This window comes from Sander lucioperca, chromosome 9 (genome assembly GCF_008315115.2).
Source record: "Sander lucioperca isolate FBNREF2018 chromosome 9, SLUC_FBN_1.2, whole genome shotgun sequence".
NCBI classification, from domain to species: domain Eukaryota; kingdom Metazoa; phylum Chordata; class Actinopteri; order Perciformes; family Percidae; genus Sander; species Sander lucioperca.
In genome coordinates this window covers 27,375,006-27,390,936 of record NC_050181.1, presented here as the reverse complement: position 1 = coordinate 27,390,936, position 15,931 = coordinate 27,375,006, and the positions used below count along the sequence as shown (strand labels likewise).

General features: G+C 43.9%; 1 protein-coding gene across 4 annotated transcripts; it reads right to left on the bottom strand.

The window, feature by feature from the left end:
- Positions 1-15,248, bottom strand: rcor2 (REST corepressor 2). 4 transcript variants are annotated; one of them, XM_036005732.1, is made up of 14 exons: positions 14,116-14,137; positions 9,522-9,647; positions 7,331-7,387; positions 6,146-6,226; positions 5,704-5,756; positions 5,380-5,541; positions 5,135-5,259; positions 4,718-4,784; positions 3,661-3,900; positions 3,115-3,192; positions 2,724-2,781; positions 2,093-2,160; positions 1,369-1,530; positions 1-380 (listed from the first exon to the last, which is right to left on the bottom strand). In XM_036005732.1, exons 2-14 carry the CDS (start codon positions 9,643-9,645, stop codon positions 36-38), a joined length of 1,620 nt encoding a protein of 539 aa, XP_035861625.1. In that variant the 5' UTR covers positions 9,646-9,647; positions 14,116-14,137; the 3' UTR covers positions 1-35. The 4 variants fall into 4 exon arrangements, with proteins under 4 accessions (XP_035861625.1, XP_031144239.1, XP_031144236.1 ...); XM_031288379.2 differs by lacking the exon at positions 14,116-14,137 and adding an exon at positions 15,099-15,248 and having other exon boundaries at positions 36-380; XM_031288376.2 differs by lacking the exon at positions 14,116-14,137 and adding an exon at positions 13,070-13,336 and having other exon boundaries at positions 36-380.
- Positions 15,249-15,931: the final 683 nt, after the last annotated feature.

The following is a 15,931-nucleotide window of genomic DNA, read 5'->3' as shown; positions in this document are numbered from 1 at the left end:
GTGTGTGTGTGTGTGTGTGTGTGTGTGTGTGTGTATCAGTGCGAGTTGGGCTGCTCCACTTTGAGCCCGACCAGCGATGGAGGGAGCTGCCCTGCAGCAGAGGAGGAGCTGGGAGGAGAAGCCCTGAGGCTGGAGCTCCCGGTGGAGGACGAGGTGGTGACTGCGGGTCGGATGAGCGGAGGGGGAGGGTGGTTGTGGGGTGCTCTGTTCTGGAGCGGGCGTGTCTGCAGAGGAGGAGGCTGACGGAGGAGGCTGGGGGGAGCCGACGGAGGTGCAGGGCGCAGCAGTGGAGGAGGCTGGGAGAGGGAGGAGGGGGTCTGGGTGGAGGAGGGAGGAGAGGAGCCGCTGGCGGCGTCCGAGGGGGAGTCCTCCATTTTGACCTGAGGGGAGGGAGGAGGCAGATATGGAGGTGAGGAGGAGGAGGAGGAGGAGGAGGAGGAGGAGGAGGGCAAACAGTGGAGACAACAACAGATGATAAAGTGAGATAAGGAGAAAGCCAGTTGGAGAACAGTTGTGAGAAAACAAAGAAGAGGGAGAAGGGGGAGAGAGGAGGAGTTGAAGGAAAAAAAAGAGGAAAGTGAATAGAGAGACGGATGTCATATTTGCTCTATGATGAAGAGCAGACACCTTCGGCTTTAACCACAGCAGATGGCACAGGAGAGAACTTAATGTTACAACCACCTGCTCCTTCTGTTCAATATACTCGGAGCTATGATGGTTGAATTTCACCCATTAAATCCACTTCAGTCACCAAGAGCACCAACAAGCATTTACAGCACTGAGAAAGCGGACACGTGGATTGTGTGATTCAGCATAAAGTCGATGGTCCTGTTAATGACAAACTTTCTATCATGCAAGTTTTTCTCCTCGGTTTCTTTCTTAGGGCCTATGCTGTCTTGGACATGCTGTATTGTATGGTAAGCACTGAGGACATAGTTTCGGACACTAAAACCAGCAATTTTGTGTAGTTGTAGCATTCATTACCCTTCCTCCAAGTTGCACAACTCTTTTTCAGTATATTAGACTATAGTTTTTACTCTTAATGGGTTTTTCATAAGGTGCATTTAAGGTTTACAAGAAAAGTATGAATGACTATAAATAGAACTTTAACTAGATGACCAGTGAGCCAGCTAACCCATTTTTTACCACTCTGTGATGGACATGGTTGATGATTAACTTAGATTAAATAGTTGAGCATTTTGTAAAAGAGTTAGACGAGAAGGTCAATATCATGTGGTAGGCAGTTTCATTTTGACTGACTTGGTAAGACATCTTGTGTCTAAACGTTGTTTCTCAAAATGAGAAACTTTGAACTAATACTACTGATGGTGTTCTTTATATGTGTATGGGTATCCTGCCACGGCTCACCTCGTCCTCCTCGGCAGCTCCATCTGTAGCGGCTGCCATCTCCTCGCTGCTCCTCCTGAGGTCTCTCTGGTCTCGGCTGGTGGCCACCTGCTCGGCCGCCCACTCCCTCAGCACCTCGTCCAGGTTGAACCTGCGGCGGTAGCTCACGAAGAAGGAACTCACCTGAACAGACGGGCAGAGATGGAGAGTTAGGGACCCTCACGCCGCCTCAAGACAAACTGACAAGTCTGATCTCCGGTTACATGATTGGCCACCGCAGCGTGACGTGGGGTTGGGTTTATCCAAAAGTCTCAACTCTTTGCCGCTGCATTTTTTTTTGGTTTTTTTTGCGTCTTCCCCCCTGCGGCAAACCCCGCCGCAGCCTAAACGCACTACCCCCCATCCAAAATAAATGGAAAGACCTGCGTCTGACAGCCGACGCAGGCTGTGTGAATGCCCACTTAGAGGAGAAATGAAGCAGGGCAAAAAGTTCTGTACTGCGTTCAAGGCCATGGAGGCGGAGATTGGAGGTCAGTAGACAAATGAAAGGAGGGATAATGGAGATTATAATTATCCTATAAAGAAAAATGCTTATCCAGACAGAGGAATAAGAATGAAATTGGAGAGGAGATGAAAAGCAGATCTCACAGCGAGTAAACTGCTGGATGGATGGAGGGTAAGAGTGAGGTCAGAATAAGAGATGAGAGAGGCAATCTTCACAAGATTTGAGGAAGAGGTTGCTCACCTGAGCTTGTGTCTTGGTCCCGATCACCTCAGCAATGGCTGCAAAGTCTTTACCATAGCGACGGATAGCTGGAAAGGAGAACGCCAGGTTAATGTTGCGCCTATGCATCACTCACAACCAATTCATTGCCATCAAAAGGCTACAAAACAAGTCTGCTTTCTTTCCCTCTGTCAGAGAAATGCGGCAGAGTGTGTGAGAGGAGAGACAGGAGAAGTGAATGTCGTGTCAACAGGCTTGTTGATGCGTGCCTTTTCTGTTAACCTTTACCTGAGCTCGGCTGGCTGAGTGCACCTGCTCTTTTCCAGGCCTGTCCGGCTTCACTCTCATATCATTCATTTCATGTCTTTCAGCTCCTGCTTTCTCTTCTTCTGGGGGTTAAACGCTTTGCTCAAAAGGTAAACTGACAACTAATTAGTTATTGCAACAAAATGCATCTAGTCTGGTATCATTTTTGATAATACAGTAAATGCTGATTACACTACACACTGAATAATACATGATTTTGTTTTTTAAGGCCAATACAGCAGTACAGTTTAACCTAAGCAGAGGGGTGACTTAAATATGTAAACGAGGTGACTCTGTAAGAAGGTAGGAGGAGGATGATGATGCTGCTGCTGCAGCCTTTACTCACCCTGCACAGCCAGGAGCTGCTCCTCTGTGGTCCAACGAGAGTTCATCTTAGGGACAGGCTGAGAGAGAAAGAGAGGAAAGGGGAGAGATTAGAGTGTGAGGGGTGGTAGAAAAGAAGAGAGTTGTGAAAATGACAGCAAGAGAGAAAAGGGCAGATTAAGACCAATCTCAGTCCCACAAGGGATGAAATAATATCTGGAGGGAGATGGGAAAGGGCAGAGGGAATAACACATGGAAGAGGACAGCGACAAACTGAAGAGAGATCAGAGATGAGGAAAAGTGAACGCAGTCCAGGAAACAAATCAAAAAGGGCATAAGACGAAGGACGTAAAAGAGGGACAGTTTAGAAAGAGAGTGGAAAAAAAGAAAGCTGTACAAAAAAAGAGACTTACCTCAGCTGGTTTGAAAGTGTTAACACCTTCATTTAAGCTCTGTTTCAAACTACTGTTGTTCTGTTTAATAGACTGGACCTGAGAGGAAAAAGTGTCAGGGAGGACAGAGGGGACAGTGTAGTAAGTTTATGTTTTGGGCTAGTTGCACTGATATTATGATATTATGATAGATTAAACATGGAGTTGCAGTTGAAAATTAAAAGTTTTCTTGGAGCAATTCTTCATTTTCTATTGTTGAAACCTGCTTATAAAATGTTCATACTAATGGTAAAAAGACAAAGCAACCCCCCAGTGAGACTGAATTCATTATATCTGTCACATAAAAAGGTGACAATTTATTAATGTATTGTTGCACTAGAAAGCTCTCGAGGAGGTGTTAAATGTCACCTTTACTGGCAGATCCATAGTTACACACACATTAAAATCCTATTGGTTTTCACCAAAACTACCTCTAGAAGTACAGTAGCTTTCAGATCCTCAGATTATTTTAGGTGCATTTACACCTTCAGTTCAAATGGCCAGATTACTCATCCTGAAGGTACATACCTGTCTCTTGAGTGACACCAACTGTGTGTCCAGCTGTTGTATAGTTAGCACCCCGGCGTTGTGGGAGGCTGACACCGACATGATGTCTCCCTGCTCCAGGTACATGCCTTTAGGTGGCCTGCGGCGGGCTCTGAGCGGGTGGTGGCGGTACTGAGCTCCGATACTTTCCTTCTTCACCGGCCCAGAGCGACTGGGGGTGGCCTTGTTAGAGTTGGCACTGTTGGGGTTCTGTTTCACTGCCTGTGAGGGCAGAGAGAGGTTCGGTCAGAATGACACCTGTTTACATAAACAGCAATTCAAGAAGGCAGCAGCATTCCATGTATGCATAATAAATGAAGTTCAAATTGAAGGATAGAGAATGCATCAATTTGGCTAGGCTGATCTCCTCAGGCAAGTCATGACTAATAAATAGGGTTGGGTATCGTCTTCAGTTTTTTTCCCGATACCGGTGCTAAAACGATACTTTTAAAATGGTGCCGGTGCCTGAACCGATACTTAAAAAAAAATAGGGTAATAGGGAACAGGGTATTTCACAGTAACTTTGAATGCACCGCGAGGCTTACTAGTTTCAAGTGAACGCACCACGTCTGTGTTGTTTTTCCGACAACGGCAGCCGCACTCTGCTTAACGTCCCGCTGTTGGAATCCTCTACAGTGAAATACAGACACCCTTTAGACCGTTTAGCTGTCAGCATTTTAACCGTGTTTAATCCAGCTGATAGCTAACAGTAGGCTAACGTTACCTGCTGTCAAGTGAAGTGTTAACTAGCGTCACGTGCAGCGATGCTCCTGTTGCCTCCGTCTGTTTCAGAGCATCAGAGAACAGCGCAGAAGGCATTTAAGTGGCACGGAAATGAGGCAACGAAATCCGCGTTGCAATTCGGTCCGGTAGATACCGGTCGTTTATACGTGCTAATATTTATATATAGTATATATAGTTTATACAGGCACGTATTAGCACCGGGTTTCGGTACCCAACCCTACTAATAGACACAAAACATTGTTTAAATAAGCATGCACACACACACTCAACCATTATTACATTTTATATTGCTCACCTCTTTCTTGGCGTCAATCTCAAAGTCGCTGTCACTGCCAGGGTCTCCTTCCTCAATCTCATCATTACTACAAAAAGAAAGAAAATGTAACTAAACACACCCAAGATTCTGCCACCTGTCTAAATTAAAAGTGTCTGATTTCATCAAAGTATTTTTAAAACTGCTCCAGAATGTCAACTGAAAACGACAACTAATAATATCAAAGTATCTCATTTGTATTCATGAGACTTGTTTCCTAGGAGGACGTGCTTATCGAGTGTCATTAAACTACAGAGCTTTGTAAATGTCACTTCTCAGAGGAGTAGTTTCTGAGAACTTAATGTTTCCTTCCTGCTCAGTCCTTCTTCTCTCTGTCCCTCCCTCCACCCGTCTCGCTCCCTTCAGGGGATCCTTAAAGTTTTGTTGAATATCTCATACCTGTCATCTTTCTCTCTCTTGCTGACCAGCCTCCTGGCCTGTCGGTCCATGACAGAGGTCCTGGTCCTGGTCTTCTTCCAGCTGTAGTAGTACTTCACAAGGCTGGCGATCAGCTTGTCTGGAAGCTACACGCAAACACAGAAATCACTAAATTGAATTTCAAATATTGAATTTTTGTTTTGAAAATGATGCTAAATTCATGCTAAATGTTGTGCCTGCCCCCCCCCCCCCCCCAAGTCTCTCACCATCTGCTGGATGCGGTGGAAGCTCTTGCCGTGGAAGCTGAAGGCCTGCTCAAACAGCACTTTGTCCTCCACTGTCCACTCGTCTGGGAACGGGGTGAAGTTGGCCAGGTCAGCAAGCGAGCGCTCCACATCGTGTTTGTGCCATAATAACATGCCCAGAGCCTGAGCGCACAGACAGGACGAAGACAGAGTCAGGCAAACAGTGACAGGTCAGAAGAGAGAGATACAAAGGAGCAGTGAAAAAAGAAAGAGATTTTATCTTGGGTTTTTTTTCTGATGCATTTTGATAGGTGAAATTGAAATGAAATTTGCGGTCTGCCGTACCTGCTCCATGTTGTATCCATGTTTCTCTTTAGCCATCAGTATGTACTCGTCCACTGGGATTAGAAGAAAGACGAAATGGGTTAAAAAGAGAGGAAACATTAGTAAAAGGAGATGAGGAGGTATAGTACAGTAAGTATAGTGGACGGAGGAGGATGGGGGAAACCAGGTAGAGAAAGTAGAGAAAAGAGAAGAACAAGAAATGCATAATAGAGAGAGAAAGATGAGGACAATGAAATAAATAATTGGAAGAGATGAAGACAAAGAGGGCCAAAGAATGAGAGAACATGAGTGCACAGGAGAAAACACAGAATGAAAGTTTTAATTGCTATTCTCTAGTCAGCAAATAGCCATTAAACTGAAGGTCACGCTGTTAAGCTTGCACCAGTGAAGGTGAGGTGTGTGTGCGTGTGTGTGCGTGTGCGTGTGCGTATGTGTAGCTTACACATTGCATCAGAAAGCTGACTGTTGGGACGCCAGACCAACATGCTCCTCTCATCCTTCTCATTGCAGCGGGTTGGACTGTCTGGAAAAACAACAAACAAGGACATTTTTTGAATGTTTTAAACACATTTAGCATTTAAATTCATATATTGAGGTAATATGTATATTTGAATCCCTCTTTGCCTCCCTCCTCCACCACTTATGACTCCCAACCTCTCTGTCTCTACCTGATTGTCTACCTATCTATCTTCATATTAACTTTTACTTCTCCCTCTTTGCATGTTTTCTCCTGTCTCTTTTCGTTGGCAAGAAGAACAAGGTGGAGACAAGGTTTGGGAATTCACCTGTGTTCTGCCAAAATCCAGACGTTAAACGAGAGGCTGGTTTTTCCTGCTTCTCCCCTCATCTGGTGCAATCTGATGGTTGTGGGACAACTTTGTCTATGGTGATTGCTTTCGCAGCGTTCAGCCACTTTACATCTACCACGACTTATACAAGGAAGCAGGATACTTCAATACGCTTGATTTTACAATCTTTGAACCTTTCCATTCCATTGTTTTCAAACAAACAGGCTGACAAACTATCTTTATTCTGATTCAACATCACTATGGACTGTTCTGGAAACATCCCAAAACAATATGTGATGCCCATTTACTAAGGGGTTTGAATATTGCAGAGCTGACCCTTTTACTGACTAAACAAAGACTTGACAGCCACTTCAAAAGAAACCTTTGACTGTACAGTGTCATTGGTGATACTAATTATTTAATCACGTTGTCTAACTTTTAAGACTTTAGCTTTACCTTTATAGGATTAATTTAAGGTCTTTCAATATGCCACAGCCATCTATGTAAACCTGTCAATCCAAGCTGTGTGGAGGAAGCATCATTCTTGTGTTAAACGTCACTATTTGCATTTCCCATTACTGAACAAGGACAACCTCTGCAACACAGGCAAGTGTCTACATGTTTCCTCTCCATTTCCTGGAGAGACAGGAAGACAGTAACTGGTCATTTGACCTTCATTTCTCATCATCATCTGCATTCCCCTCCTTCCTCCATTTCAATGTCCTCCGCATTACTCCTCACCTCTATGTCTCCTTCTCAGCCCTGATTTCCTCCCTCTCTCCATTCATTTTCCTTTTCAATCATCTCTTTTTCTCTCATGTTTTCCTCTCTCAGCTTACCTGGTTTGAACTCTGGGATCTGAGCCTGGTAGTCTCCCCCCACTCTGATCATACTGTCTGTAGAGAGAGACACACACGAGACGAATATGACTTTCTATTTCCCAGAAGGATGGGTAGAGCTGCAGAGATAGAAGAGGATGGGGGACAAGTATTCCCGTAGATTTCCCAGAAAGTTGCAGAGCTGGATAGACGGGACCATAAGAAGCAGATAACAGGAGAGACAAGAGGAGAGTCATCTACAGCATGGTAATCATTTTTTGCGCTCTGCCCTCTAACCGGCTACACTATTGGTTTATCCCACTGCCTCTGCAATAGCAATATATATTTACCAATATTTTGATTAAATATCTGACACATTGAAAAACATCTATACGAATATGCCAAATACACATAACAACACAGGCCTAAAAGCCTTTAACAAGTCTTTGTGTTTTGTGAAACTAAGGACAAAAGGTTCTCCAAAACAATGCTCTGGCTTTGAAAAGTGAAGTACAATTTAATTAACTGATTTCTGTCCTACACTAAAATTTCTATATTGTGGGATCAGGGTTAGTGGAGTTGATAAGCGCTTCCCATCAAAGTGAGTTTTCTCCCCCTCATACATCAGAACTTGATTGTAAATGATTGAGCTGATCTCTCAATTTTTTCCAACTTGTAAAAGGTCAGAGTGACGTGCTGCTCTGATTAATTACTACTGACTGAACATATGATGTGTGATCAATCAATGAATCACCTGCAAAGCTGAATCAGCCATATCCTGGCACAGCTCATCTCGCTATTAATGTAGTTACATTATGGTTTAAACAATAACCTCGATCTTTGAATACATTGCCTTTGCTGTGTAAAGTAGCACCGATGCTTATTTTCCCTGATGCTTGATAGGCCTAATCACACTTTACAAAAAGGTTCTTTAGTGGAGGTATTTCAGGCAAGGTGGGGCACTATAAAATACTGGGAAACCCTGGGGATATGTAATTAGTTTGCAAGAGTGCAAACAATCCTCAAGTTGTCAGCCCGTAAGAACCACACAGGGAGCCTGCTTTTAATCAACTATTGAAATTATAGTGTGGTTCTAATGGTTTTAAAAGACGAGGAACTGCTGACTGTTTCAGTCTTCCCTGGTTCCATTTCCTTAATTGTTCTAAACATTTGGTTTTCTGAACAATTTGGTTCAACCAAGATACCAGAAAGTTTTGAAACACAGCATATAACTTGTCTCTGTTTACAAAAGAACAAGTCAAATTCAACAGAAATACCATATATCATGATAAATACCTTTATGCATTACATTTTTATCGTGATAACATTTTCAGCATGTTCATCACTAAGTGACAGAAATACCGACAGACACAGAGAGAGAGAGAGAGAGAGAAGTACGACAGAGCATGGCAAACATTAAGTAATTAGTGCAGTGGTAAAGAGGGTAGAAGGCGAGGAGTGAAGAGAGGGGCAGGGAAGCAGACCAAGAGGAGGAAGAGACAGATTACTGTTTCCTCAGGGAGAGAGGACAGGAAGGGAGGAGACAGGGATGATAGAAACTGGAGTAGATGGGAAGAAATAGGTGGAGACAGGAATGGGATGACTAAAGAAGAAATAAGGTTGGATGAAAGGAAAAAAGGGGTATGAAAAGAGGCAAGAAATGAGAGAAAAATAAAAGATGGATGAAAAAGACGAAGGTGACTGGAAGACTGAAAACGGATCATCGAGTATGAAAGTGGGGGGTTGCAATAATGATAGGGATGGTGGCTTAAAGTCTCAAACCTACATCAACAGGGGAAAATCTGGGTAGTAAAGTGCCTTTTGAACGCTCCCTAACCATCCCAGTTAATCTGTTTGATCTAATAAGATATCTTGTGCCTAGTGAGATAACGGTTCAAAAAAGAAAGATCAACAACAAGTCAGTGGGTGAAGGAGAAAATGGAGGGAGGAAAGATATATGTGGGCAGAGGATAACAAGGATGGAAGAGTGTGGGAAGGGAGGGGAGGACAGAGGAGAGCAGTGTGCAGGGACTATAGAAGCACTGCAGCAATGCAATGAATGCAAGCGGAACAGCTGGCATGATGTACATCTGTACAATGGAAATGCATGTCTACTGTAAGTACACTTTACACATGCAGTAGATTATACTTCAGTTTAGTGTGTGTGTGTGTGTGTGTGTGTGTGTGTGTGTGTGTGTGTGTGTGTGTATACCATGAGCATGCTCTTCATCACTGCTCTCTTCTTCAGAGTGTGGTTGGCTGTTGCCGTTGGTTACAGTCTTTGCTCTGCTCCTGGACAGGACCCCGGACCCCGAGCGCTCCATCACTGAGGGCATGGCTGCAACACACAAACACACACACACACACAATATAAAACTGAACCACTTACACACCAGCATTCATCAACAAAATACAGTTTCTGTCTTAAGTATGATTCAATCTCCCATAAAAATATAACTTGTCTTTTTTTTTTTCATTAGCAAGTTGGTTGCTGTTAGTTTTCACTTGAACCCCTATAAAACCTAATCCACTCTTGTAAAGTAGAACGGCACCTTGTGCTGCTTAGAAGGAATCCCATTACTTTCCCTTGGGCTGAGTTTATTTTCCAAACACAATGTTTAATAACTGATTCACATTCTCAACATCTCTCAGTTCTTTCTCCTTAACCCTCATTATCACTCAATAGCTAGAACTTGGTGTCTCGCTAATCAAAATGACCTTGTGATCAGTTCCGTGGCATACAGTGAGGATGCCATGACATGGCCTCCATTTGTTAGATCCACAGGCCCTTCTTCTTCTTCTTGTTCATCACAGGACCCACACTGATTAACTCAAGTCTTCCTTTATTACTCCAGTTAATCAAGAACATGCTCCTGTTATGGGGGCACCACTACTAAGAGCTGACATACCAGTGCTCTCTTTTTCCAATTTAAAAATGTGTATACTTCACTGTGTGGAACTCAATGGAATCATTTCATGAAAGGTAACAGGCTGTCAGCCCACTGTAACTGAGTGAATGCAACTGCAGAAACAATGGTTTTTTTTTTTTTTTTTTAAGATACTGACAAAGAAGCTTTATTTTGTGTGAATCGGTCATATTATGGCCAATATCCATTCCTATTAACAAGGTCAGAAAAATGGCTGCAAGTAAGTAACAGTGATATCGATCTGGAGGATCAGCCAGGTGCATCACTGGGATCAATTAATCATTTAAGACATTTTTCAAGCAAACATGTTGACTAAATAGTCAACATGTTTGTCTCAGCTTCTTAACTGTGAAGATGTGCTGCTTTTCTTTGTCTTAAGTGATAGTAGACTGAATATTTTTATCTTTTGCAGATTATATGAAAATGTCACCATGGCCTCTAGGAAATTGGGCTGACCGTCCTTCAGTATTTTCTCATAGTTTATAAACCAAATGTTAAAACGATTAATGAGAACAAAATCAGCAGATTAACTGATAAACAAAATAGTTAGTTTCAGCACTAAGAAACACTATTCTGACATATCAAAAAGAGTAACTTAAATTGCTGACGTTGAAAAATGTACTGAAGAGTTTTAGAACTGATATGATTAGGCTAGTAGATTAATCTACGCAAACTATTTTTTCAGATTTTTCACTATTGGTTGAACAGAACAAGCTGACTGAATATGGTAACTTGGGCTGTATGTAAATGATAATGGCCATTTGTCACTGTTTTGATCATTAATGACCATTAGTCGCAGCCCTTAACGTTTTGTGTAGAAAGTATGAAAAAGGCTAAAAAGTGAAGTTGCTTTTGCTCTGGCCTCATATTCCATCTATGCATCTTCAATTTCACTATTAAGATGTCCAAAATGTAATGTAATGTAATGGCCTCACATGCCTCTTCCTACATGCTAAGGAAATCGATCAGCACAGCTGACAAGTGGCAGCATCTGATAAAACAACGTGGGGAAAGCGTGCCATGGATAACATGAGAGCCCTCCTGCATGAAGGGGACTCTCGTTTTAAGTGTCATCCACAGTCAGTGCTATATTATTAGGTGGCCAAGCCTCGTTTTCTCTCTGCATCTCCGGGCCAGTGAGTCTCCCAGCAGCACAATAGACTAGACGGTCAGCTCAGGACACAGCAGAAAGTAACCCACAAAACTCCCTCCTCGCACACAAACACAGTGCGGTTACAAATGACAGGCGACCACAAAGATAATGACCGATATCATTCACCGATCACAGTAAACACGAATTATGTGCACCGAATTTTAAAACCATAGGTTTGCTTTCATTCACAAATCACATCAGCAACTTCATCTCCAGTTTCCCTAACTCGAACTACGACCAGAACAAAGCACGGGCGACATTAAGGTCCTATTTCTCGCATTCTCCTGGTTAAACATGACCAGTGATGCTTCTGCAGAGGGTGAGGGGCGATCTTTAAAACCCGAGAGATGAATTCACATCTACCAAAGTCCGGTAGACAATACAAGTGTCTGAGGCTCTCTGGGGGTCTTTGTCTATCGCGGCTCCCGGTGCCCCCCCCCCCCCAAGGCTACAACAGCTGCCCCCTCTAACTTCACTGGAAACTCACCTCATTCAAACCTAGACAAATCTATGTCTATACGTATATCTCGATGGATTTAAATTAGGGAAATCGCTGAAGCTACAGGTACAATGGGGACAAAGTATAATCCCGCATCGGTTCACTTTCAGAGAGAGTTTTAGGGGGTTGCGATAGCCTCGGACACTGCCACGATAGCCTCGATCTCTGGCAGACTAAGCAATTGTTATGAGTAATAAGTGCTAAAACTATTATACAACTGCTAACCCGACTAGGCAGGATCTAATTGTAGTATTGCTCAACCACCCGCTTATGCTTAGTGGCCTACCGGTACAATTTTCACATCCTCTCACCACCACAAGGAACTTTTTGCCCGTTAACTTTCAACATCTATTGATGTAGCCTATGCTCTATTTACAGTCTATGATTATGCTACACAAATCCAATCCATACTACACACTGTTTATCAAGTTTGAGGTATAGTCTATAAAAAATATATTCGATTTGTTCTATATCATAAATGTCAATGCATTGATGCATACTTTTTACTCATACTGCCAACGTTGACAATAGTATTCCTAAAGTGAATAAAATGTGCTCATGGATCTCAGGAGTAAGTTAAGTTTAGAGTGACCCTGTAGTGGTATTTTTGTATTTCAGTAAAGGTAACGCGAGAATATTACTATAGGTACTCCTTTTTAAACCAGCATTTTATAATCTGTTAAACTTGGTTTTCTATCAAATGTGTTAATTAAAAAATATGAGGTGGTGAATACGCACCCGGTGCTTTATCCGAGCCACGTTTGCGAGCTAAATCACAATTTTCACAGCTTTATTCCTAAGCAGTCATGTATGTTGTGTGTCAGACTTTGAAGTCCTTTTGTTTTCCCCACGCTTACGTTGCTGTTACTACTACTGACGCTACTGACGCTGTGTCTGCTGCTGGCACCAAGTAAAAACTCGCTCTCTGGGTTATTATAACTCAAGTTGGCGGTCTCTTTCAGGACGTTTAGCTACAAACGGTAGCAGTTTGAACCAAAGTATTTTCTTGGGGCTGAACAATAAAAACCAGGCGACATTTCCCTCCTCTCCAAAGTGCAATCTGAAGTCAAACCTAGTTGGTCGATGGGATGCTAACGTTAGCCAGTTAGCTTGCGGCTAGTACCCTCGCGTTACATTAGTAACGTTAATAGTTGGAAGTCGAGATAACAGTCACACTGTACCTGTGTTTCGTTTCTCTCCGCTTTCCCGCACTCAAAACTTATCTGCGCCTCGTTCCGCAGGTTACAATCCTCTTCGAAGCGCTAAAAGACAATATTACATCTAAAACGGCTTAATTCTTGCCTAATTGATGAGCACAGTCAGTACAATGAAGTGAACTGCATGGATAGATGGAAGCAGCCGTGAGTGTGCGCCGGGGAGACAGACAACACCCGGGGAAAAGTGAAGTGGACATCCGCCCCGATGCTTTCGCCTCTCCCAACCAGCCGTTTGGATTGACAAAAAGTAGTCCTGTAAAACTATTAAGTGTAGCATAGCCTACTCTTAATTTTGTATTTTGTTGCTTAACATGTAATTTGACACATTAGAGTGATTTATATACCAGCATTTCGTACTGAAAGGCTTTGGCAAAAAAAACAGGTTTTGAAAACTGCCTGCCTGCTATTTACACTATGGTTATTATTCACAGTTGATCTCGTTGAAATAGAAGGAGAAAGACGGCGCGGTTATACGTTGTATAAACAGTAGCCGTTATAGACTCTAGCCTACTCTTAATCTGCCATCTATCAAAATCCCATAAATTAGGGACTACTTGCCAGTGTGTCGGCGGAGGGATTCGTCAGCTGTGCATCTCTGTGCTTAGGCAGGCTGTCCAGATTTGTACTGATGTATGCATGGTGGAGAAAAGGGCAGGAGTGGGGTACAATTGAACCTGTGTGTGTGTGTGTGTGTGTGTGTGTGTGTGTGTGTGTGTGTGTGTGTGTGTGTGTGTGTGTGTGTGCGCGCGCGCGCGCGCGTGACAGACAGAGCGAACGTGATTATAAGAGCGTACGGGACTTTGTGCTTAAACATGACAATGACTCAGATAAATAGCCTCAATACTTGGTTTATGTCGAAAAACTCAAAGATTGTGTGTGTGTGAGTAGAATTGTTTTAGTGATAGGCCTATTGTAGCAGGATTTCACACACCTGATGCTGGTAATAAACACAATAACACACACACACACACACACACACACACACACACACACAGGACCTGCTGCTATACCTTCACAAGTGCCTGCTGCTGACATGTAACAGCCTGTTACACACTCCTCCAGTTTTTTTCTTTCTCTACTCTCTCTTTGACATTATTAGCCTAACACTTCTTCTTCTTCTTCCCCCACCTCCTCTTCGTCATCCCAGTTCTCTCATTTTCCCACCTTATCTCCATCTTCTCCATGATTTCTCTTGTTAGTCATCCCCCTGTTTCTGCCCTGCTTCCTGCTCCTTTCTGTACCTCCTCTATTTGTTTGCTTCCTCTCCCCATTCTTTATTTATTCTCCCTCCGTTCGCTCCTCTTTCTTCTCTTTCTCCAATACTTTTTCCCTCTTCTTCCTCCTCCCCTCTCCCTCTTTCTTCCACCTCCTGAATATCTGCCCTAATTCTCCTCCGCCTCCCCCTCTTTCCTCTTCTTCTCACTGTCTGTGCCCCATCCCTGATTTGTTTTGTCTGTCTGTCTGTCTGTCCTCTGTTTTTCTCTCCCTTCCTCCCTCCTTTCTCCCTATCCATTTCTTTTGCTTCCTCTGCTTTCCTCCCCTCCTTAATATTTCTCCCCCTCCCTCCTCCGCTCCCCCTATAGGCTACTTTCTCTCTCCAGTGATGTCTCCTCTACTCTGTCTTTCCTGCCTCCCTCCCCTCCTTCCTCCTCTTCATCTCCTTCCTCACCCCTCCTCCTCCTCTTCCTCCTTCCTGTCTCCCTCTCTTGCCGTCTTCCTCTCGTGTCGCTTTCGATTTCAACAGTGTGTGTGCGTACGTGCAAATTCTTCCCCTCCCCCCACCCTCCCCCTACGGTGATACAGTGAAGCAGTTTCGCTTCGCTCACCTCCAGGCCCCCTCCTCTCCTCTTCCTCCCCCTTTCTCTTCCCCCCTCTCCAGTCTCATTTTCACCCCTGCCACCTCCTCCCCTCCTCTCCCCTCCCCTCCTCTCCCCTCACCCCCTTCTCTCCTCTCCTCTCCTCTCATTAGTCAGTGTCTCACCATGAAACTCACCATTCCACTCTCACTCCTCTCGCTCAGTCCTTCAGTCCCTAACACAGCCTCACTAATGAACAACTGCTACATATCTCCCATCCCTTCATTCACCTCCCAGCTCTCCTTTAATCCTCCTCTTCATGTCCTCCTCTGTCCTCCTCTCCATAGGCTACGTCACTCCGTCTCTCTCTCTCTCTCTCTCTCTCTCTCTCTCTCTCTCTCTCTCTCTCTCTCTCTCTCTCGCCCTTCCTTTCCCTCTTCTCGCTTGGTTTCTCTTCGATCTCTCAGAACCGAGTGTCCCCTCCCTCCCACTCTTGTTTTCACTTCTTTCCTCACCCCCGCCCCTCCCCCCGCCTCCTCCATTCTCTCTTCACCTGTCTCATTCCTCCTTCTTGCCTGTCTATCTGTCTGCTCTTCTCACTTTTGTCTGTCTCCTCTGCTCTCACCCTCCCTCACTCCCCCATCTCTCTCCACATGTCCACATAACTCTCTCTCTCCTTCTCTTACCCCCCCCCCCCCCCCCAAGTATTCTCTGACTTTCTCTGTTATCTCAGGCGATGCATGATCTAGAATCAGATGTGATAGAGTGAACTCTTCCTGTTGTGTGTAGTTGCTGTCACATAGTAGGACCATGATGTAGCCTGTCTATTCTGCATTGCAATACACACCTTAATGTAGGCACAGTGAATGATGCCCTTCATTGACAACTCATTATTATATCATTTCCGTTTGCTGATTACCAAAATATGGTCACTGATGTTGCACTGTATGACACATCAGATGACTCATTGTAGTCTGACACAAGCTTTTATGACATAAATAGATCACATTATGTGATTCAAACTGAAATT

Bases quoted from the DNA above. Each gene is read 5' to 3' on its own strand.
- rcor2 (XM_031288379.2), bottom strand. From the start codon at position 9,645: ATGCCCTCAGTGATGGAGCGCTCGGGGTCCGGGGTCCTGTCCAGGAGC. The intron at 7,388-9,521 runs GTATACACACAC...CTCTCTCTACAG, and splicing joins TGATGAAGAGCATGCTCATG to ACAGTATGATCAGAGTGGGG. The intron at 381-1,368 runs GTGAGCCGTGGC...CCCTCCCCTCAG, and splicing joins GAGCTGCCGAGGAGGACGAG to GTCAAAATGGAGGACTCCCC.